The following is a 21749-nucleotide window of genomic DNA, read 5'->3' as shown; positions in this document are numbered from 1 at the left end:
TAAAATATTTACCGTTTTGGAGGGTTCCAGTGAGAATGAATAAGATAAATGATTTTCAAAGCTTATGGAAACAGCTATAAAGGTAAAGGTAAAGGGGACCCCTGACCATTAGGTCCAGTCGTGGCCGACTCTGGGGTTGCAGCGCTCATCTCGCTTTATTGGCCGAGGGAGCCGGCGTACAGCTTCCGGGTCATGTGGCCATCATGACTAAGCCGCTTCTGGCAAACCAAAGCAGCGCACGGAAACGCCGTTTACCTTCCCGCCGGAGCGGTACCTATTTATCTACTTGCACTTTGACATGCTTTCGAACTGCTAGGTTGGCAGGAGCAGGGACCGAGCAAAGGGAGCTCACCCTGTTGTGGGGATTCGAACCGCCGACCTTCTGATCAGCAAGTCCTAGGCTCTGTGGTTTAACCCACAGCGCCACCCGCATCCCTTTTGAAAACAGCTATAGAAATAACCAAGGATGTCCCAAGGCATTCTGTCCTGTGTTTGTCACAACCAGTGCTGTTTGTTCTCCTGAAGTTTGGCTCCCACTGAAACCTCAATTGTTCATTTCGCTGTCCACTATTGCCCCAAACTGGAAAAAAAATTTACACAGCTGACGGCATAATTGCATCATTAATTTCAGTGAAATGGGGGGGGGGTGTCAAAAACTATGCACAAAATAAGGTTGATGGTTCACACAATGATCAGGAACTAAAAAAAAGGGTGGACTTCAACACAGTGCTAAATGTAAAAGTGGGGGGGGGGGGCTGGTAACAAGATCTACTTGGGTTTCCCCCCAACCCTCCAGAGACTATTTAGCGGGTGGGATGGAAGTCCTTTTGCACCAACAGACCTTGTTCAGCAAATGCAGCAACTTCGTTGAATCCCACCCACTGATAGAAAAGATATATTTGCTCACACGATTTCCGTTCCTGACTTGGACAAACATGCAACCTGCAGCAATTTCTGCTTCCGTTTCAGTTTCCGGCAGAATTCTCCAACATCCCTACTAATAACACACCACAATGTAGCATTTTTTTAAATAAAAAATATCTTTATTGCAACAGCTAGGCACAGCAAGAAAAGGGTTCTGTTGTGGCGAGCGACTGACTCTGAAGGATGTCCGTTGGGGAGGTGAGATCAGTCTGGAGTCAGTGCTGAAGTCACACCTGTGTGCATACAGGGAATGAGAAAAAAAAGGCCTGGAAAGATACTGATCTTCTGGTGTCCCTGCCTAAGCAAGACATTTGCTCTCTGAAGAAGAGCCCCAATTCCCCCACCCCACCAAGGCCAACACATTTTATTCCTGCATTTCAGAGGGTTGGTCTAGATGGCTCTCGGGTTCCCTCTTCCAAGTCTACAATTCTTTGATGTACTGGTCAGAGAATAGTTCATGCCCTCATCTGTCCTGTGCTCCTTGTGCTACTGCCTGGAGCAAGTCGCTTCATCCTGCAACAAATGAATGCAGTTCTGACCCTGTCTTGCAACCTATTTGGAATAAGGGAATTTCCCTTTAAAAAAGGGAAACGTTGACAGCTATGATCTCCACCCCCATCGTTCTGCCCGGACGCTGAGGTCCAGCACCAAGGGACTTCTAGCGGTTCCCTTACTGCGAGAAGCAAAGCTACAGGGAACCAGACAGAGGGCCTTCTCAGTAGTGGCACCTGCCCTGTGGAACACCATCCCACCAGATGTCAAAGAGATAAACAACTACCAGACTTTTAGAAGACATCTGAATGCAGCCCTGTTCAGGGAAGTTTTTAATGTGTGACATTTTAATGTATTTTTAATTTTTGTTGGAAGCCGCCCAGAGTGGCTGGGGAGACCTAGCCAGATGGGCGGGGTATAATTAATAAATTATTGTTATTATCATCACATTCCAGCATTCCACATTCCACATTCAGCTGCCTCTATTTTATAGGATACTAGGATTGTTATTGTTTTTTCCTAGGTTTTTAGGTTTTTTAAATAAATATAAAACAGTGTCACCACCACTATTTTAAAGGCATTTTTTAAGGACAAACTTCATACATCCAGGGTTGGTGTGTTTTTTTTTGGTTATTTTTTAATTAAGTGTTTCTCCCATGCTGGGGGTCAGTCAGGGTTACAAGTATTGAGGGAGGAGGTGGGAGCAGTTGCCCAGCAAGGAATTAATGGTTCTCTCATTTCCTCCCTATAAAGGTTTTCTGCCAGTGGCGTAGCGTGGGTTATCAGCACCCGGGGCAAGGCAAGTAATTCGCGCCCCCTAACCCATGGATTTGCGCCCCCTAACCCATGGATTTGCGCCCCCTAAACCATGGATTTCCCTAACCCCCAGATGTTGCGCCCGGTGCGGCCGGGCCCCCCCTGCACCCCCCACACTATGCCACTGTTTTCTGCATGTTCTAAGTCTATGTAACTCTCAGGCTGACCTTGACTTCAGACACAGAGTCAGGCTGCATACAAACCACATGTGTAAAGCACATGACTTGCCCCAAAGAATCCTAGGAGCTATAGGTTTTAAAAAAAAAATTCTGGGAAGTGTAGCTCTGTAAGGGCAAACTACACCCCACCAGTAGTCTTTGGGGGAAGCTGTCTGTTTAAAATTTATTTGTGTGTATGCAGCCGCAGTTAGTCAATTTATTTTTCCGGCACGGGAGGTAGCTTACAGATTTTCTGCTTCAGGAACTAAACTGAGCAGAGCCTTCTCTGTGCTTGGTGGTGAATATCCCGGTGCTCTAGTGCCAGACCTGAGATCCTAAGACATATCTCATGTGGGGCTTGGCAGGGTCAGAGAAAATACACACCCTCTTGGATCAGGCCAGGCATCAAGTTACAACCAAGACAGGGGCATTGACTACAAGCGGACCTCCTGCCTTTTGTGCCTCAAGCCACACAGGCCTCTAGCAGTGGTGTAGCGTGGGTTGCCAGTGGCCGGTGCAAGGCAAGTATCCTCGGTACTACCTACCAATAGGTTGGAACAAAGAGGCAATAGCTCCGCGACCTACCCAAGTGGCAGCTGCAGCACCCTGTGAGCGTTTAGCAGGGTGGAAAGCAAGATGGGGGATTGGGATCTTTCTAAAGCCTTGTAACCAGCCATCACCCAAATCCGCTCCTCAGTCTGCCCATGCAAACACACGAGATTTTCTGTGTGGGAAGGGCACACCAGGGGTGCCGACTTATAAAAAATATTGGGGGGGGGCAAGACCTCCAAACCGCTGCTGCTGGGGGAACAAAAGGGGCGAGCCCCGGGCTGCCCCGACCTTAAGTGAACCTGTGAGGGCCCGCCCTTTGCGGCAGCCAATCGGCTGTCGCCGTGGGCAGTGAATATTAATGAGCTAGGGGGAATCCCCGCTTCTTGCGGGGCTGACGCCAGCCGCCAGCCCCGCGAGATTGTTGATGGGTCGAGAGCCCCACCCCCTCTCTAGATCGGGAGTGGCTTTGTTTTAACTCATTACTGAATGTATTTTAAAAGGTAACTATCGTCAAACAAGGAAAATAAAAAATACCAACATAATTTTGTGATTTTACAAAGCATAATATAACTAATAATTTTCTTAAATTATTGGGGGGGCAGAGCCCCCCCAAACGAATTTTTGAGGGGGCTCGGGCCCCCTCAGGCCCCATGGAGTCGGCGCCTATGGGGCACACTAATGTCTATTTATTATTACTTTTCTAAAAAATGTGCCCCTAAGAATTTTGAGCCCAGGGCAACTCCCCCCCCCCCCGTGGCCCCACCCATGCTATGCCACTGAGAGTGAGTTCTGTATACTCTATATCAGGGGTCAGCAAACTTACTGCGCCTTGGGCAGGTGTCTCCAGCGCCGATCGCATGGCAGGCTAGAGGGGAGGGGAGCGCGTGCCCATACGCGTGCACACACGCTATTTCTGGCACACTTCTGGGTCAGAGGAGAACGGAAATAGCTTGTGCGCATGTGCATGGGCCTCCTCCAACCCGGATGTGCACCAGAAATAACACTTACGCATGCGCACAAGCTATTTTTGGTCCTCCTCCGACCTGGAAGTGGGCAGCTGTGCAGCACAGCGCCAGTAAGAGTGGGCGGCAGCAGCGGGCGGCGGGGGTTGCCACGGGCCGGATAAATGGCCTTTTCCGGCCCACGAGCCTTAGTTTGGGGATCCCTGCTCTATACTTTCCCCCTATAACCAGTTGAAATTGTACAAAAAGAGCAATACGGGCAAATCTGCAACTCACAGAGTGGCTGGGGAAACCCAGCCAGCTGGGCAGGGTGTAAAAAATAAAATCATCATCATCAACTACAACAACATCATCATCACAGAATCCCATTTTTGGTGGTGGTGGCAGTAGTGAGGCAACAGAGTGCAGACTTTGAGTTCTTTACACAGAGACCTAGATAGTGCTTTGAAAAACACCGGAAGGGGGTATGAAGAGAAAATGGTGCCTCCTCTACCGCCATCCCACTCCCCTCACCCCACTTTGGTGGCAGCAAGTAAGGCAGCAGAAAACCCAGATTCCTTAATCCCAGCTTTTGGCAGAAAGGGAGAGACTTATGCACACATATGCATTAGCAGAAGCATGGCTACCAGTTTTATTTGTGTGGTTTGGAGGAAAGGGAGGGGCTTCAGGGGTTCCTGGAAGACTGGGCCTCTTTGCTGCAGCTTCCAGCCTCCTCCACCTTTCCCCCATTTCAGATGCATCCTTGTGTCTCATTGGCCGTTGCTAGGCAGCAGCTGACATTCCTGCCAGCCTCGCATCTGAGCATCTGCTGGCTCCCATCCTTGCCCAGAATAACGGGGACAGGGGCTATTCTGCTGCTTACCTCTTCCTCCCGAGGGTGGCTCATAGCCTGCTGGTAGCAGAGCATCCTGCCGGTTCCCCAAGACGAAAGCCAGGGTGGCCAGTACCAGGGCATCGGCTATGCCCAGCAAGGCAAGGGTAAAGGCCCAGTGTATTGTGCAGGCACCCAGGGTGTAGCTCCTGGCCCGAGGCCCACAAAGAGCCCTGACTTCAGGGGCTCCCCATCCGTCTGGGAAAACCAGGCAGCCCAGAGCCTGACAAGTTGCTGTGAGACAGAGAGAGACAGAGTTAATAAAGTTGATGTCCTTACACGAAGGACCCACGTACCTACGGGACCGCCTCTTGTGGTATGCGCCTCTGAGGACCACAAATGACAACATTTTGGAGGTCCCAGGTCGCAAGGTGGTTAGACTGGTCTCAACTAGGGCCAGGGCCTTTTCAGTACTGGCCCCTACTTGGTGGAACGCTCTGTCACAAGAGACTAGGGCCCTGCGGGACTTGACATCTTTCTGCAGGGCCTGCAAGACAGAGCTGTTCCACCTGGCCTTTGGTTTGGACTCAGTCTGACCCTTATATTTCCCTCCCCTTATGGTTTTGATCTATGGGCTACTTTTAAAATGAGGCTGTATTTTAGATTACATTTTAACCTGTATTTTAAATTAGGTCTCCCCCCCATTATGCTTTTACTGTAATTTTACTGGTGTTAGCTGCCCTGAGCCCGGCTCTGGCCAGGGTGGGCGGGGTATAAATAAAATTTATTATTTATTTATTTTATTATTATTATTATTATTATTATTATTATTATTATTATTATTATCATTATTATTATTATTACACATACACCTCCATAGGATGATAATCTACTGATTCCCACCCCCAATCTTGATGCTTAACCCATAGCCTTGGGACCTACTTTCCCCATGCTAGATCCAGAGGGGAGAAAGACTGGGCATTTGCCAGGACCCTGAAGACCAGCAGAGGTCCATTGCCCTCACAGTACTATAATTCTCACTTTGCTCAGAATGTTCTAGAACAGGCATGTCCAACTCCCAAGAGACTGTGATCTACTTGCAGTACAAAAAAATTGGCAGTGATCTACCCATTGTTGTTGGAGGGAGGAGGAGCGTGCGTGGGGTAGGTGGATTGCTCAAAAATATTGAGCATTTTTTAAGAGGGATGTGCCCAGAGTTGTTGAGCTTTTCGGGAGAAGGATTGCACAGAGGGTTGTTGTTTTTTTGAGCTTTTCCTCTGTAACTTTTTGTACACTGTAAGGATCCCGCAATCTACCAGGATCAGCTGGAGATCTACTGGTAGATCGTGATCTACTGGTTGGACATCCCTGTTCTAGAAGATTAGGTGCCTTAGAAAAAGGAGAAGTGAGATGGTTGGAAAAGACAGAATAAAGAACGTGAATGTTATGTGTACAACTCTTAATGTGAGAGGTTTAGGTAATCAGTTGAAGCAAGTGAGGATTGGGAAGTATATTCAAGAATTGAAGGCTGATTTGATTTTTTTTTCTTTTGCAAGAAACATATAATGGGGGGGGAGGTTAATTTTCCTGGCTTTTCCCAGGTTTGGGGGAGCTCAAAGAAGGGCACTATGGCCCTCAGCATCCTGGAACTAGCACTGTTCTCTCCGCCTACTCCAATCCTGGGGGTGCAGGAGAGGACCCCATCTTTTGCCCCAAACATTTTGGTACTTAAGGAGGAAATCTGAATGGTGCCACCCTTCTGCTAATTTATAAGGGGCACAATCCACCAGGAAGTTGTCTTGCAGAAGCCTCATTGAAATGGAGAGGGCTCTGTGTATACTGCAGTTGAGCAGGAACACGAAAAAAGCACAGCATATGGTAATGGGTTTAGAATTCAGCTTTCCAAGAAGAGTAGCTTTTACTCTTTACAGCAGGTTTCTGGCCCTTAGGGTAGCAAAAGATATGCTGGAAAGAGTGCAGGCGGCATCTGCAGAAATCTCAAAAGATGGATGGTTAAATTGGATCTGGAGTCCTGCATAACTCCTTGCCCCTCCTCTGTGGCTAGCAAAACCAGAAGAAGAAATTGTTCAGAAACAGCGACAATTGCAGACTAAATTATGCAAAAGAAGAGAATTATGCAAATTTGCTCAACTTGCATAGTTCATAGGGAAATCTCTGCTGAGTCAGAACAAAGGCTTGCGAAGGTGGCCGACCAGGTGCCTCTTGGTCAGCCCAAAGCAGGGTATGAGGGCAATAGCTCTCTCCAGCAGTGGCTCCACTGTTGTCCCTCAATGGGCAGGTATTCAAAATACCAATGACTGGTATTCGGGAAGGTATTAATGGTACCTCTTTTACTGGAAGAAGCATGTAGCCATCATGACTAGTAGTCATCCGCCCTGTCCATTGGCCTTGCTGCCTAAAAGTTGAGAAGCCAATGGCATCTAGAGGATCGCCCATTCTAAAACACATACATTTGGGTGGTCATGGTAGGACACCTATTTAAGGTTTTTTATCTGCCTCACTTCCACTTCCATATTGGCCTGACCAAACATGAGAATAGCTCTGTCTTACTTGTGATTCTTTTCCCCTGATATTTAGAGCTGTTGTGTCTCTTATAGTGGAAGTACCGTTAATACAACATGCTCACCATGTCTAGAAGCCCCTGAGAGTCTTCTCCTCCATGAATTTGTCCAGCCCACTTCAAATCAGTGGCCGTCACAAAGCTTTGGAGGAGTGAATTCCACAGTTTAACTGTGTGTTGCAAAAAGAAGGACTTTCTCTTATCTGTCCCCATTCTGCTTAAGCCGATGACTCTGAGTTCTAGATTTATAAGATGCAGAAAATATCAGAACCCGGGATCGCCCAATAAGACTGAACATAGGGGGAGATTCTGGGCAGATAAAAGGAAGGAGCCCACAGCTCAAAGGCCAGGCAACCCACAGTCAAGGGTAGCAGGCAAGATTTATTCTCACTGCAGGTGAGTACTGGGGGACTCCACTTAGGTGGGGAGTAAAACCAGACTCCTACTTATTGAGAATCAAGCCTGCCTGTGGGTGCATAGCCTCATCTTGGATTGGGTCTGTTGGTCACACCAACATGTGACTCACACTGTTGTTTGCCTTCTTACCAAGCAATCACATGACTGGTTTCTGCAGGATATGACCCCAGGTGAACAGGGGTGGGTGTCTGTTTGGCAGTAGAAGAGACTCCCACAAGAGGCAGTGGGATCTCCTTCCTTGGAGGTTTTTAAGCAGAGGATGCATGGCCATCTGTCATGGATTCTTGCATTTCAGGGGTTTGGACCAGATGACTCCTGGGTCCCTTCCAAATCAAAGATTCTTTGATTCTATGAATTTATTGCCCTCCCACCCATTCCTTTCTAAAAGAAGGTAAGCCCAGGGCTGCCTGCTCTCATCGCAACCAGGAAAGCTGCCATTTGCTCCCATTGAGAGGCACCTTCTCTCTCACCTGCTGAAAGCTGCTGCCAGGCACACACCTTGTAGACAGTCCCCGGGCTGCAGACCCAGAAGAGGCCCAAGGAAGCCACACTGCCCATCACCAGGACCAGGGCCATCAGGACAAAGACCGCGGCTGCCTTGAAGGATGGGATCGGGGTGAGGGTGACCAGGGACCCCTCGCACTGGAGGGTGCCATCCCGCTCCTTGCAGACTTGGTAGAGGCCGAAGGAGCCCACGGCGCTGACGCTGGGGTCGAAAAGGACCCCGGAGGGGGGCAGCTGGTAGGTGAGCGGCGCTGTCTGCACCCACGCCGGCTGGATCAGGACCACGACCTCCAGGACACCGAAGCAGAGGGTGCAGCCAGCCCAGAGAGCGCCCACCGCCCTGGCATTGCGCACGAAGTCCGTCTGGTAGAGCGTAGCTGCTTCTCGAGCTGCCAGCATGGCTCAGCCCTCTTTCAATGAGTCTGCCCGCCCTCTTGCACCCGGGGCAACCTCCACGAGGGAGCAGCTTTCCAGAGAAGGATAAAGTGGGGAAGGAGGGGTCTCCGTGTCCCTTTTGCGCCACAATCCAGCGTGCGCCCACTTCCTCCGGCTGCGGATGCCCTGCTTTCCTTTTCAGCTCTTGGCTCCTCTCCTCCTCTGGGCAAATTTCTGCATTCCTCGGCTCCTGCAGCTGCAGCTTTCCCTGTCGCTGGTTCCAGGCTCCCTCTGGAGCGAGGGAGGGCTGCTCGGCTCGCTTCCTCCGCAGTCTCTCTGCATTCCTCTGCTGGGGCTGCTACCTTCCTTCCTTCCTTCCCCGAGATTGGCTACCTTCCTTTGCGGGGCGCCGAGGGAGGGAGACGCTGCTTCCCGGCTCTTCCCATCCTCATGCCACAAACCCGGATTTATTTCCTCCAGCGACGGAGGCAAAAGCAGCTGCCACTTGGCCCGGCGCCCAGGTTGACTTGGCCGCCTCGTCCTCGCCTCCCTGGCTCGGTCGCTCAGCGAGGAGCGGTCGGGAAGATGCTCCGCGCTCCCTCCACCTGCCCAGGGCGAGGATGGAGGCACGCTTTCAATTCCTGGCTTGGAAAAACAAGAAGCGGTGTTTTGGGGCTGGGGAGGAAGGAGGCCCAGAAGAGCTGTCCCTTTCCTCCAAAATGCACATCAGCTACAAAATGCAGGAATGCAGCCAGACACATCTCATGGTCCTCTGCAGACAAGGGATTCGCGTTTCCAGCAGGGGCAGGCAGGCAGCACAGTAGATTTTTAAATACTATTATCGACTTATATACAGCATATACCGTATATCCATACAGTCGTACCTCAGGTTAAGTACTTAATTCGTTCCGGAGGTCCGTTCTTAACCTGAAACTGTTCTTAACCTGAAGCACCACTTTAGCTAATGGGGCCTCCTGCTGCCGCCGCGCCGCCAGAGCATGATTTCTGTTCTCATCCTGAAGCAAAGTTCTTAACCTGAAGCACTATTTCTGGGTTAGCGGAGTCTGTAAACTGAAGCATATGTAACCTGAAATGTATGTAACCCGAGGTGCCACTGCATGTCATAGATCTTGCAAGAGTCTGTTAGTGAATGACAAAAAAATAAAAATAAACGGTAGTATTTAGATAACCTTTGGGATTTGCTGTTGCTGTTGTTTAGTCGTGTCCGACTCTTCGTGACCCCCTGGACCAGAGCACGCCAGGCACTCCTGTCTTCCACTGCCTCCCGCAGTTTGGTCAAACTCATGCTGGTAGCTTCGAGAACACTATCCAGCCATCTCGCCCTCTGTCGTCCCCTTCTCCCTGTGCCCTCCATCTTTCCCAACATCAGAGTCTTTTCCAGGGAGTCTTCTCTTCTCATGAGGTGGCCAAAGTATTGGAGCCTCAGCTTCAGGATCTGTCCTTCCAGTGAGCACTCAGGGCTGATTTCCTTCAGAATGGAGAGGTTTGATCTTCTTGCAGTCCATGGGACTCTCAAGAGTCTTTTCCAGCACCATAGTTCAAAAGCATCAATTCTTCGGCGATCAGCCTTCTTTAAGGTCCAGCTCTCACTTCCATACATCACTACTGGGGAAACCATAGCTTTAACTATACGGACCTTTGTTGGCAAGGTGATGTCTCTGCTTTTTAAGATGCTGTCTAGGCTTTGGGATATTGAAGGGAAAATACAGGCTGCAAGCACTTTGTTTGCCAAACATGCAAACTATGAAACAATGGCCATCAAAGAAGGATCCTTGGGTCTGTGCAAAACAGGGGTGCCAAGGTTGGCAGGTGGGGAGGGAGGCGTGATGTCACACAGGAAGAATGTGCCCATTTAAAATTAGACTTGGAATCGCAAACAGAAAGGGAAGAGTTACAGATGGGTAGCCGTGTTGGTCTGCCATAGTCAAAACAAAATTAAAAAATTCCTTCCAGTAGCACCTTAGCTTCAGGTGTATCTGAAGAAGTGTGCATGCACACGAAAGCTCATACCTAGAACTAACTTAGTTGGTCTTTTAGGTGCTACTGGAAGGAATTTTTTTATTTTGTTTTGAGAAAGGGAAGAGTTGCTTTTTCCCAGCGGGTTTCTGGGAAGAACAAAGGAAGTAGGCAGACCTCAATGGGGGGCCAAAGGGCAGAACTATCTTGGCAGGTTGTGACAGAGGCAGGGAGATGGCTGCAATGCTGGGGGAACAAGCCCCTCTTGAGATGGCAAACATTTTAAACTGTGCACTCCCTCCGTTGAAAGCTTCTGGTGTAAATGTGTGTAGAATAAATAGTATTTCTTAATGGCACAGCAGTCTCCACCGCACCTTGAATCCCAGTGGAAATGCACCCCAAGGGTAAGTGCCTGGGACTCCTGGGAATCTTCTACCGCTTGGCAGAGATTAGTTATGTTATAAAGAACAACTGTACAATGTTCTAGTTCACAGAAGTTACACACCTGTGCCTGGGCTTCAGACTGCTAGGGCTCAAGTGCTGGGAGGCTCCTTCACACAAAGAATTTAAGCCATTAAAAGGTAAAGGGACCCCTGACTGTTAAGTCCAGTTGCGGGTGACTCTGGGGTTGCGGCACTCATCTCGCTTTCAGGCCAAGGGAGCCGGCATTTGTCCACAGCTTCCGGGTCATGTGGCCAGCATGACTAAGCCGCTTTTGGCAAAACCAGAGCAGTGCACAGAAGTGCAGTTTACCTTCCCGCCAGAGTGTTACCTATTTATCTACTTGCACTGTGACATGCTTTTGAAATGCTAGGCTGGCAGGAGCTGTGACCGAGTAACAGGAGCTCACCCCGTCACGGGGATTCGAACCACGACCTTTCAATCAGCAAGACCTAGGCTCTGTGGTTTAACCCACAGCGCCACCCACGTCGGATGAGCATTTAGCCATGTCAGAGGCCAGTTGTGGTGATGCAGTTCAGACACAAGGTGGGCATCACAGCAAAAGCTAGGCCTAAATGCCTGAGCTCTGAGTTCTCCATGAAGACCTTGTCGCTGCCGTGCATTCAAGTACAGTGGTACCTCTGGTTACATACGCTTCAGGTTACAGACTCCGCTAACCCAGAAATAGTACCTCAGGTTAAGAACTTTGCATCAGGATGAGAACAGAAATCGTGCTCCGGCGGCGCAGCGGCAGAAGGCCCCATTAGCTAAAGTGGTACTTCAGGTTAAGAACAGTTTCAGGTTAAGAACGGACCTCCAGAACGAATTAAGTACTTAACCTGAGGTACCACTGTAGGTGGTGCTGGAGCAAAGGAAGTCTCTCTTTCTCTACCCGCCATCTCACCTGCAATATTGGGGATGGTGTGATGTTAAGAACGCTGAACTACTTAGAATCATAGAAATGTAGAGTTGGAAGGGACCCCAAAGGCCATCTAGCCCAACCCCCTGCAATGCAGGATTCTCAGCTAAAGCATCCAAGACAGATGGCCATCCAATCTCTGGTTAAAAACCTCCAAGGAAGGAGAGTCCACCACTTTTCAAGAGAATCCCTTCCACTGTTGAACAGCTCTTGCTGTCAGAAAGTTCTTCCTGAGGTTTGGGTCCTAGCCTCTGGGATTTACGACACCACTTGCTCTAACTTATCAGCAGACACACCAAATTGTGGCATCATGCAAACACAAATATGTCTGACGTTTTTTATAAAACACACACACACATTGACTTGCTGAGCCCAAATGACTTAGGCTGCAGACCTAAGAGCCACAAAAGTTTTGATCACAAGCAGTTTGCTATTAAAGAGGCGAAAAATCCTATTGTTTTTGCCAAGGCCATCAGAGGGAGAAGATGCAGTCTGTCCCCCTCTTGTGCCCAGACCAAGCTCCATGATCTGCTGAATTCCTATGTGCGGCACAAATGTGCAAGACTGCAAAGAGTAAGGAGTTAAGGCCATCAAACTATACCTGAAAAGTGGGTACGGTCAGAATCAAAAATCTTTCCATCGCTGGAGCAAGGGTTTCACAGAGCGTGGCATCCGATCACCCAAGGCAGAAAGGTATATATAGGTGTGGAACAACTCTGGGGGATCAACACAACATTATGGATAACAGGAAGGTAGGTGAAAAGAAGATCCTTAAGGGACTGGGCTGGAAAAACTGCAAGTGGATTTTGTGACAAACTATGTGCAAAACTATGGGACGCGGGTGGCGCTGTGGGTTAAACCATAGAGCCTAGGACTTGCCGATCAGGTTGGCAGTTCGAATCTCTGTGACGGGGTGAGCTCCAGTTGCTTGGTCCCTGCTCCTGCAAACCTAGCAGTTCAAAAGCACGTCAAAGTGCAAGTAGATAAATAGATACTGCTCCAGCGGGAAGGTAAACGGCGTTTCCATGCCCTGCTCTGGTTCGCCAAAGTGGCTTAGTCATGCTGCCCACATGACCTGGAAGGTGTATGCCAGCTCCCTCGGCCAATAAAGTGAGATGAGCGCCGCAACCCCAGAGTCGGCCAAGACTGGACCTAATAGTCAGGGGTCCCTTTACCTTTTTATGTGTGAAACCAAGTATCTTTTGTAAACTGCTGTGGCTTATTCAAAGGCTGCATTCAATGAACTGGCATTTGCTGGACAAGGATAAGGAGGTGAAGGAAACTTGCCTGAATCTCTGGAACAGACTGGGATAAATACAAATTTAGAAGCAGAATGACAAACCCACACATCTGGCAAAACACCCCCCAGCCTCAGCCCAAGCTGCATCCTGTGCACAGTTCTGACATATGGCCAAGGGGGTGTGTGTCAGAAATGGAAGAGAATGAGTTTCTATTACACACAGAGGCTCTGGCAGGTCATCAGGTGTGCAAAGCCTCCCCAAGGGTATACGTGTCACGAGGGTATACGTCACAAGGAAGCAGAGAGGGCACTAGCAGCCAGTGGGCAGAACAGAGGCATGGCCCCAGTGGCAGCCCACGAGGAGGGCATAGTCATGGGATCACAATTTAAATGGCTTAACATTGGACCAAGCGATCTGTCCCCGCTCCCCAGATCTAAACACAGCCACTCCATTCACAGAAACACTTTATTTGAATAATTAGAAAGATTATAAAATCGAGCAGAGAAACAATGGCAAAGGAAGTAATCATATGCAAGGATTTTTTTTAGGCTATAATGTAACTAACTTCCCACTTCTAAAGGTTCAGTGAAACCCCCCCACCCCTCCTTTATATCATGGTATGAGTTCAGCCCCTTTAGCAAGGAATAGGGAGGAACTGTAACCCTCCAGGTGTTGAACTCCCCAGTCCCAACCAGCATGGCCCATGTGGTCAGGGATGATGGGAGCTGAAGCCCAATAACATCTGGAGGATGACAGGTTCCCCATCTCTGCCCTATAGCCACCCCCCTGCCCCCCAGATTACCAGGGCCGGCCCTGATAAAACTGACACCCCACCCCCACCACCCTCCCCATAAGCCCTTTTCAACCCATCTTTCCTCAAACCTCTTTTTTATGGACAGAGTTATGTGTCGCCTTGACCCTGACCCCATTCGGGTTTTTTATTAGTTCAAGGTGCGGGGCAATCTGTGGTTCCCCGGAATCCAGTAAGGAAGGTGCTCCTCTGAACCACTTTGAGCCAGACAGGGTTGCCAAAGCCTTTTCCATTTGCCCACCCCTGCCACTCATTGCCCAGGATACAGCACTCAGTTGCCCTTTGGAAGGACTGGCCATGCTCCTTGCTTAAGACAGCCCAGCAAACATTTCCCACAAACACAGTAACCAAGGCCCAATTCTCACATTCTCCTTTTGCAGCAGAACTGCAGGGTGCCCAAATACTGCAGGAAACAGTGTGCGAATAATGTAGCTCTGGCATGCTGAAAGCAGAGTTTTAAATGGCCCCATTTCACACCCACCTTCACAGATGAGCTGCAACACACACACACACACACACACACAGAGAGAGAGAGAGAGAGAGAGAGAGAGGGAGGGAGGGAAACACACACACAATTTTGAGTCCACATACAGTGATGGGGCAGGAATGGGAAGAATGTGAGAATCTGGCCTTAGAAGAATGATAAGATAGTCTTCATGGCATCAGACAAGAGCCTTTCAGATCCCATGCTCCTGTCTCTATAATCTAGAGAGAAAGACCCCTTAGGCCATCCTCTCAAACATCTTGCATGTTCTCTGCTACATGCAGCACCAAATACTGTAGAACCTTGGAACAAGCAAACCAAAGACTCTCATCAAATATATATATGTATATAATTGCGGGATGTCACCCAGTTTAGAGGAACTTAGACCTCCAGCCGTTTATATTTCAAGCCGTCTAGAGATGAACCTCTCCTAGCCACAGGATTCTGCTTGCCCAAAACATGGTTTTGTCTCAACTAGTTGCAGAAACGTTCTTGATTAATGGGGGCGGGCAGAGGGGAGAGGAGATAAGAGGAATACATCCCTCTAGAGTGGCTGAGGAAACCTCGCCAGATGGGAGGGATATAAATAATAAATTATCATCATCATCATCATTATTATCATCATCCCTCCTTTCTCAGTTCAGCATGGTTTCCCTCCAACCTAGCATAAAGCAACTTTAGTATGGAGGAGAGAGGGTGATTTGGAAAAAAATATGTGGCAATTTGAGACAGGATGGAATGGGTGTGTTGTGCAATCAGACTCTGGAAATGTGAGCAGAGATAAATGCCTGCCCCCCGCCTTTCCTAGAAAAACATGCGCTTCTTCAGCAACACGGAAAGCAGGTCACCTCTGACCAGAAGTGAAGAAATTCCCAAGGTTGATTTGAAATGGACCCAATCGTGGAATACACCAGAAAGGAACATTCTTTGTCCTTGTGGAAGCAATGAGGTTGCTGGTGTTTGATTCGTGGCTGCTGGTGGTATTGCATTGATGATTGCGGACTATTATTTGGCACATCAAGAGCCCTTGAAGCATCAGGTTCAGTTCAGTGAGGTCAAACGATGGTAGATTGTGCTGCATTTTGTATTAGCTGCTCCTTACAAAGGGAGTTGCTTTAGGAAGGTACTGCCATGTCCATGCCAAACTTCAGCCGGTGAGCCTGGCTCTTGGCTTCAAAGAGAATCTGGGAGAGGGGAGAAGCCCAAAGGAACAATACTAATAATAATATTGATAATAAACGCACAAAATAGTGTCAAATCAGACTACAATTCAAGAAAACCTCAGGCCCAAAGAGCATTGCTGGTGGTGAGGGTTCCTCTGCACTGGATTCTACCACTGCACCTGGGTGGGCAGTCACCTCCCACTAGCGGAAGGAAGCTCAAATCCCCAAAATAGGGGGAGCCAGGGCCCTGGAAGATTTCTGTTGTGTGAGCACTAAGTTGTTCTGCTCGCATAATGTCTCGGTTGAAGTCAACCCAGAAAATAGTCCCATTAGGAGCAATAGGACTCACTCCCTAGTCTAGGGGTAGCCATAGAGAGTGCCTTCCAAATGATGGGAGTTGCGATCCAAAATGTCAGGAAGGTAACACAGGGGCTGCACCTGCCGTAGTCAAGGAAAGAGGAGCCTGTGCTCTTCCAGATGTTGCTGGAATCCAGCTCTCATCATACCTGCCCTGGTATTCGAGAGCTGCTGCTGAACACAGAGGCTCCGTTTAACTATTCTGGCCAATCAGTGACATTCCTAGCAGCACAGCTGGAGAGAGGGCAGGTGCAGTGGGAGGGGCCTGGCACTTGGAGCACCTCCCACTTTTTGGACGCATCAGCTGCCATTATTCCGAAGCAGAAGCCTAGGATTATTCCTAGGATTATTCAGGAGATGGGGCTGGAAAAGAGAAGTCATGTGCTTTCAAAATACTACTTTCCACCACGCTGTTTTCCTGAAGAAGCATGGCTGCTGTTTTGTTTCATTTCTCATGAAGGGAAAATAATTCCTTTGAAGGAGTGCAGATTCTTACTGGGTGGGACTTTGCACTCTCCCTCCTACAGGGATGTTGGAAATTTCCAGTGGGCACAAGAACAGAAACGGCCAGTGTTTGCTTATTCATCCCATGTCCGGAAAGAAAATCAATCGAGTGAATATGATTGGCATTCACTGTAGCTGTTTTCAGTCTGCAAATTATGACATTTTTACCCCATTTGCACTGGTTTCCTTTGCACTGAAATGAATGGCCTCTGTGTTGAAATCAGTGGTGTGGGTTAATGTCATGATAAAGTAATTAACTACATCATTAATTACATACATAAAATTCCACCATAGCAGACAGCGAGGCAAAAAACCTTCAGTGCTGCCAGCAGAAACACATTCCATGCAGTTCACAGAATCCTCTCTGCAAAGAGCAAATTTGCTCTGCTCTCAGCATAATGGAACGGAATAGCCCCAGGTGGGAGAGAAATCCCTCTGGATTCTCTGTTAATGGAAGAAGTTGGCCCCATCAGAGAACAATCTCTTGTCAATAATAATGGAACATTCCACCCACACTCTTCTTTAATGCCACTGTCAATCAAACTTTTTTCTTAAAAAGAGCTAGAGTGAAACAAAGCCCTTATTTGCTCTTCCCAGTTCTTTTTCTCTGGGGGTACGCAGGAGTACACATACCCCTAAACATTTTATGAATCTTTGTACTTTTGTCCATTTACTGTATTTATTTTTTCCGATTTGAACTATAAAATGGTGATTTTCTTGAGTCAAAATGAGAGTACCCCTAAACATTTTTTTAGGAAAAAGCACTGGCTGTTCCTGTTCAAAAGCTGCCAAAAGCTTACTTTTGTATCTCAATGGGGGAAAGCATAATGCACATAGTGAATTCAGTACCCAAGTAAACTAGTTCAGCGGCAAACCAGATTATGTCACTCCAATTGCACTGGGGCTGGAACCTCTTAAAAGCAACAGCCATCAGATTATCTTGGGGCTCCCCGAGAGGGGTGGAAGCTCTTCACACCACCTCCCAAGCCTCAAGTAATGATTTGCACCCCCAACTGATGTTCCACCAAGCACTGCAGCTCAGATGGCTATGTATCATTTGTGTTGAATGACAGGACTGATGGGGGTGGGGGGTGTCCGTTCCCCAAGCAAATGTGCATCTCATCACACTGGTTTGGTATTCCCAAGCTGAAGGGCAAACCCCTGGGAAGGGAAAGGGTGGGAAAAGGACCAAAGCACGACACAACTCACCGGGTGGTGGACATAGGCTTGGCATCCATAACACCAGACAGAGAGGTCCGCAAAGCTAAGAACCAGTGGATGGCCAGATTCTGAGTTGTGAGCTACCATGTGTTGCTTAATGTAGCGGCCACAGCAAACCTGAATGGGGTGGAAGAAGGCAGGCTTAGATGATGGTGGAAACGGCTCCAAAAGACAAGACTAACCTTGGGAATGGACCAATAGACTCATTTGAAAATGAATAAACCAAGGACAGCTATCTGAAGCTCATCTCTTCTGCTCTTAGAGAGGACGGACCACACATCAGCACCCCATCTGGCAAGTATCAGAAGCAGAGGAGGAAGACAGAAAGCAGATACAGTGGTACCTCGGGTTACATACGCTTCAGGTTACAGACTCTGCTAACCCAGAAATAGTACCTCAGGTTAAGAAATTTGCTTCAGGATGAGAACAGAAATTGTGCTCCAGCGGCGCGGCAGCAGCGGGAGGCCCCATTAGCTAAAGTGGTGCTTCAGGTTGAGAACAGTTTCAGGTTAAGAAAAGACCTCCAGAACGAATTAAATACGTAACCAGAGGTACCACTGTACTGTGGAGTGGATCACCTCAGAGAACTCAAGGGGGCACGTCAGCAGGCCGCAGAAGGCAGTCAGCACAGCGCCTCAACGTGTTTAAGGACAATACAACATGGAGAGAAATCTCCTTGCATACAACAAATACAGTGAACCCCACAGCAATGAGGGAAGGAGGAAAAAACCTACCTTTTCCAACGAAAATGTAACTGGGGTACAAAAAAGACAGCATAGTGTGGCAATTAAGAGCACTGGGCTAGGACTGGGGAGATATAGGTTCAAAACCCCACTGAGTCATTAATAAAACTCACCCTAATCCCCCCTCCAGACTGCCATCATTTGAGGTTCCCCCATTACCGAAGCTCCAGTAGTGATAGCTTATCTGTTAGCTGTTAAACCAACTAAAACACAACCCTTAAAAAACAAAAACCTAAAAACCAGGTACTGTTAATTCACTTTATGGATGGTGGGGGTCACTCCCAGTTTACCTAAGCCCCCCCCCCCCCCCGCTTGCCCATCTTACCTTGTAGCAAATCAGACAGACCCAATTCTCTGCCACGCTGCCACATTCTGCACAGGGCTCCAGTACATTCAAGCCAAGGGAAGGCACAGGGAGCACCGAGTCGAGGTGGGGGCACCATGGCAAGGGAGTCACAGCATAAAACAGCCCCTAGAAAGAGAGAGAGAGTATCATCTCTGCATCCTGGCACCCAACCTCAACCCCGGCCAAGCCCAGAAAATCCAATCCCAGGTACCCTCCCATCTCTCCCCAAACTCACTTCATCTGCCAGGTCTTCTTCAAGCGGGTCACAGGAGGAAGAGCAGCCACCTGCAGCTTCGTCAAGCAGAATAACCTCTGCTAGCATTGGGGGGACAGCCAGTGGGCTTCCCTGGTTGAAGGAGGGGAGATGGAGGAAAGAGAAGAGAGATTTAGGGTCAAGTCTTGCTTCAGATATCAGAGAGACCTGAAACCCTGCGGTTTTCCATTCCAAGCACATCACGGGCAACGCCACAGTTCTAGAATAAAGGAGCCTCCAGTACGTAGAAACACAAGCAGTGAAGTGGGAGGGGTGCACAACCAGCCCCCTGCCCTCCTTTTGGAGGAAAAGGCTTGTGTGGGAGCAGCTTAGCCCCCCTTTCTGTTGTGTTTTCTTATTTAGAAAAGAAATGCTGTTTCAGGGGGAGGAGAACGAAGACAGAGATTTGGGAAAAAGTTGAGTGGGCATCATGCCACAGGCTGAGGTCCAGGACCAAAAAAACCAGAAGGATTTAGAGCAGGGGTCAGCAAACTTTGTTTGCCTACCCATGATTTAGAGTAGTGATTCCACACCACCTCGCCCCAAAACAGGACTCTTTATAGCAGGCATCCCCAACCTGTGGCCCTCCAGATGTTTTGGCCTTCAACTCCCATGAGCCCTAGCTAACAGGACCAGTGATCAGGGATGATGGGAATTGTAGTCCAAAACATCTGGAGGGCCGAAGGTTGGGGATGCTTGCTTTATAGCCTTAATGGAATATGACATAGGACAAGTTCCCAGAATAAGCTTTCCCAGCACTATCAATCTTCTCCCTCCAACTTGAAGCCACGGAGGATGGTTGGGTGATTTCTGGGTGCATTCTGTGTACAAGCAGGGCTGGTACCCCAGAATCCTTTTCACTGTGCAGGAGCCAAGTGACAAACAAGCCAATGGGGAAATTATTCCCTAAAGAAAAAAAGTGGGTAGTCCGGAAAAGCTACTGATCTAGAGAAGAGTGTGTGGCAGGTACAGCAAAATTCAACTGAGCACAGGCCACTGTTGCAGCATACATTTAGATCTCAGGGACAGCACTACAAAAAGTCATGGCTTCCCCCAAAGAATTCTGGGAGATATAGTTGTTAATGGGTGCTGAGAGTTGCTAGGAGATCCCTACTCCCCCTCACAGAGCTACAATTCCCAGAGTGGTTCAATAGTCGGTCCCTCTTTCCAGGGAACTCTGAGAAATGTAGCTCTGAGGGGAATAAGGGTGGCGCTGTGGGTTAAACCGCAGAGCCTTGGGCTTGCCAATCAGAAGGTCGGTGGTTCGAATCCCCAAGACGGGGTGAGCTCCCGTTGCTCGGTCCCTGCTCCTGCCAACCTAGCAGTTCGAAAACACATCAAAGTCCAAGTAGATAAATAGGTACCGCTCTGGCGGAAAGGTAAACGGCATTTCTGTGTGCTGCCCTGGTTCACCAGAAGCGGCTTAATCATGCTGGCCACATGACCTGAAAGCTGTACACCGGCTCCCTCGGCCAGTAAAGCAAGATGAGCGCCGCAATCCCAGAGTCGTCCACAACTGGACCTAACTGTCAGGGGTCCCTTTACCTTTACTAACAACTCTTAGCACTGTTCATGAATTACAGTTCTCAGAATTCAAGGATGCCGAATTTTGTTAGGAGTTGCTAAGAGATTCCTGTTTCCCCTCACAGAGCTACAATTCCCAGAGTTCCCTCCCGGCTGTTACAGGAATGCCCAGGATCACTCCTCCTTTGTCCCTGACAAACCTTCAAATGTCTGTTCCAGTTTTAAAAGCTCCAGTCAGATTTACAACACAAATCAGGGCTCATTCACACTTCTGCTTCTCCCGTGCCTAGAAAGCACAGGCCCAAGCAGTTTTCCCTTTGTCTCTTGCTTTCTAGGCATAGGTTTGCCTTTCCCCCAGAAAACCTGCTCTTTTGCACTAAAAGATTGGAGCTAACGCCAATCCAGAGAAAACCCAATTGCTTTGCTCTGATTCAGAGGTAAACAGCGTGTTTCCCCAGGGGAAAGCAGCAAGGCAAGCGCAAGTCTGGGTGAGCCCGCACACCATGGCTTGCACTGGCACAGCTGCCTGGCACCTACCTCTGCCTCTTTGCCAGGAGACTCTGCTCCACCCGTGGAGCTCCCTGTCGACATGCCTTCCTTCTGGGTATCCACCGCTGGCTCAGCTTCTCCAGGGGAGGCCCCAACTTTGTGCCCAGCCTCTTCGCCCAGCGGACTGGAATCGGGAGAGAGGGAACTGGAAGCTGTCTCTGCCTCCTCCGCAAGGCGGTCTTCCAGCTGGAGGGAGCTCAGAGCCAAAACGGCATCATTCAAGGTATTCACAGGTTGAGCGCCGGGGCTCTGAAGCAGCTCCTGGGGGGCCTCTGGGGGGACTTCATCTGGAATGGGAGTTCCTTTCCCAGCTCGAGTCCTGGGCTTCTCCCACAGAGGAGCAGGCACTGGGGAGACAAGAGATAGGTTGCTCCTCCTCTTCCCACAACCACTGAGCTGCCGTCCAATTGTTCCAAACGGAGCCAGAGAGATAGGAGAGTGCCAACTCCAGCTTCCCTTCCTGGCCTGTTTTGCCTCGCCTTTCTTTCTCCTGGCACCTGCTTCTCACCCCTGTCCTCAGGCCCCTGCCTCCTCCCCCAACACTCTCCGGTCCTGTTCTGAAGCTCACCCACCTGGCAGTGTCATGTAGAGAAGGGGATGTTGTGACATCAGCAGTCATTCTAC

The 21749-nt window shown here is 49.1% G+C and overlaps 2 protein-coding genes across 3 annotated transcripts in view; both read right to left on the bottom strand.

Annotated features, from left to right (window-relative positions):
• Nucleotides 1-1021: 1021 nt before the first annotated feature.
• On the bottom strand, nucleotides 1022-9461 carry LOC310835078 (LHFPL tetraspan subfamily member 5 protein-like). 2 transcript variants are annotated; one of them, XM_083719798.1, is made up of 3 exons: nucleotides 8184-9456; nucleotides 4767-5009; nucleotides 1022-1157 (listed from the first exon to the last, which is right to left on the bottom strand). In XM_083719798.1, the coding sequence occupies exons 1-3, from the start codon at nucleotides 8614-8616 to the stop codon at nucleotides 1129-1131; spliced, it is 705 nt and encodes a 234-aa protein (XP_083575924.1). In that variant the 5' UTR covers nucleotides 8617-9456; the 3' UTR covers nucleotides 1022-1128. The 2 variants fall into 2 exon arrangements, with proteins under 2 accessions (XP_083575924.1, XP_083575923.1); XM_083719797.1 differs by lacking the exon at nucleotides 1022-1157 and having other exon boundaries at nucleotides 4221-5009; nucleotides 8184-9461.
• Nucleotides 9462-13617: 4156 nt separating this feature from the next.
• The window catches only part of HDAC6 (histone deacetylase 6), a 43055-nt gene continuing 34923 nt past the window's right edge, over nucleotides 13618-21749 (bottom strand). The window contains exons 25-29 of the mRNA XM_083718533.1: nucleotides 21114-21472; nucleotides 19035-19145; nucleotides 18779-18925; nucleotides 17699-17827; nucleotides 13618-15649 (exon numbers count right to left, since the gene is read on the bottom strand). Of these exons, the coding sequence (XP_083574659.1) occupies nucleotides 15581-15649; nucleotides 17699-17827; nucleotides 18779-18925; nucleotides 19035-19145; nucleotides 21114-21472 (815 nt within the window). The 3' untranslated portion in view covers nucleotides 13618-15580. The remainder of the gene's footprint in view (nucleotides 15650-17698; nucleotides 17828-18778; nucleotides 18926-19034; nucleotides 19146-21113; nucleotides 21473-21749) is intronic.

The sequence above is a fragment of the Podarcis gaigeae genome (genome assembly GCF_964106915.1).
Source record: "Podarcis gaigeae genome assembly, chromosome: 17".
NCBI classification, from domain to species: Eukaryota; Metazoa; Chordata; class Lepidosauria; order Squamata; family Lacertidae; genus Podarcis; species Podarcis gaigeae.
Note: the sequence above shows the minus strand (reverse complement) of the source record. Positions and strands in the feature narration are given on the sequence as shown.

Excerpts from the sequence above, each read along its gene's own strand:
- LOC310835078 (XM_083719797.1), bottom strand. The coding sequence starts at position 8,616 with ATGCTGGCAGCTCGAGAAGCAGCTACGCTCTACCAGACGGACTTCGTG. Across the intron at positions 5,010-8,183 it reads CTGGCAGCAGCTTTCAGCAG|CAACTTGTCAGGCTCTGGGC; the intron begins GTGAGAGAGAAG and ends TCTGTCTCACAG.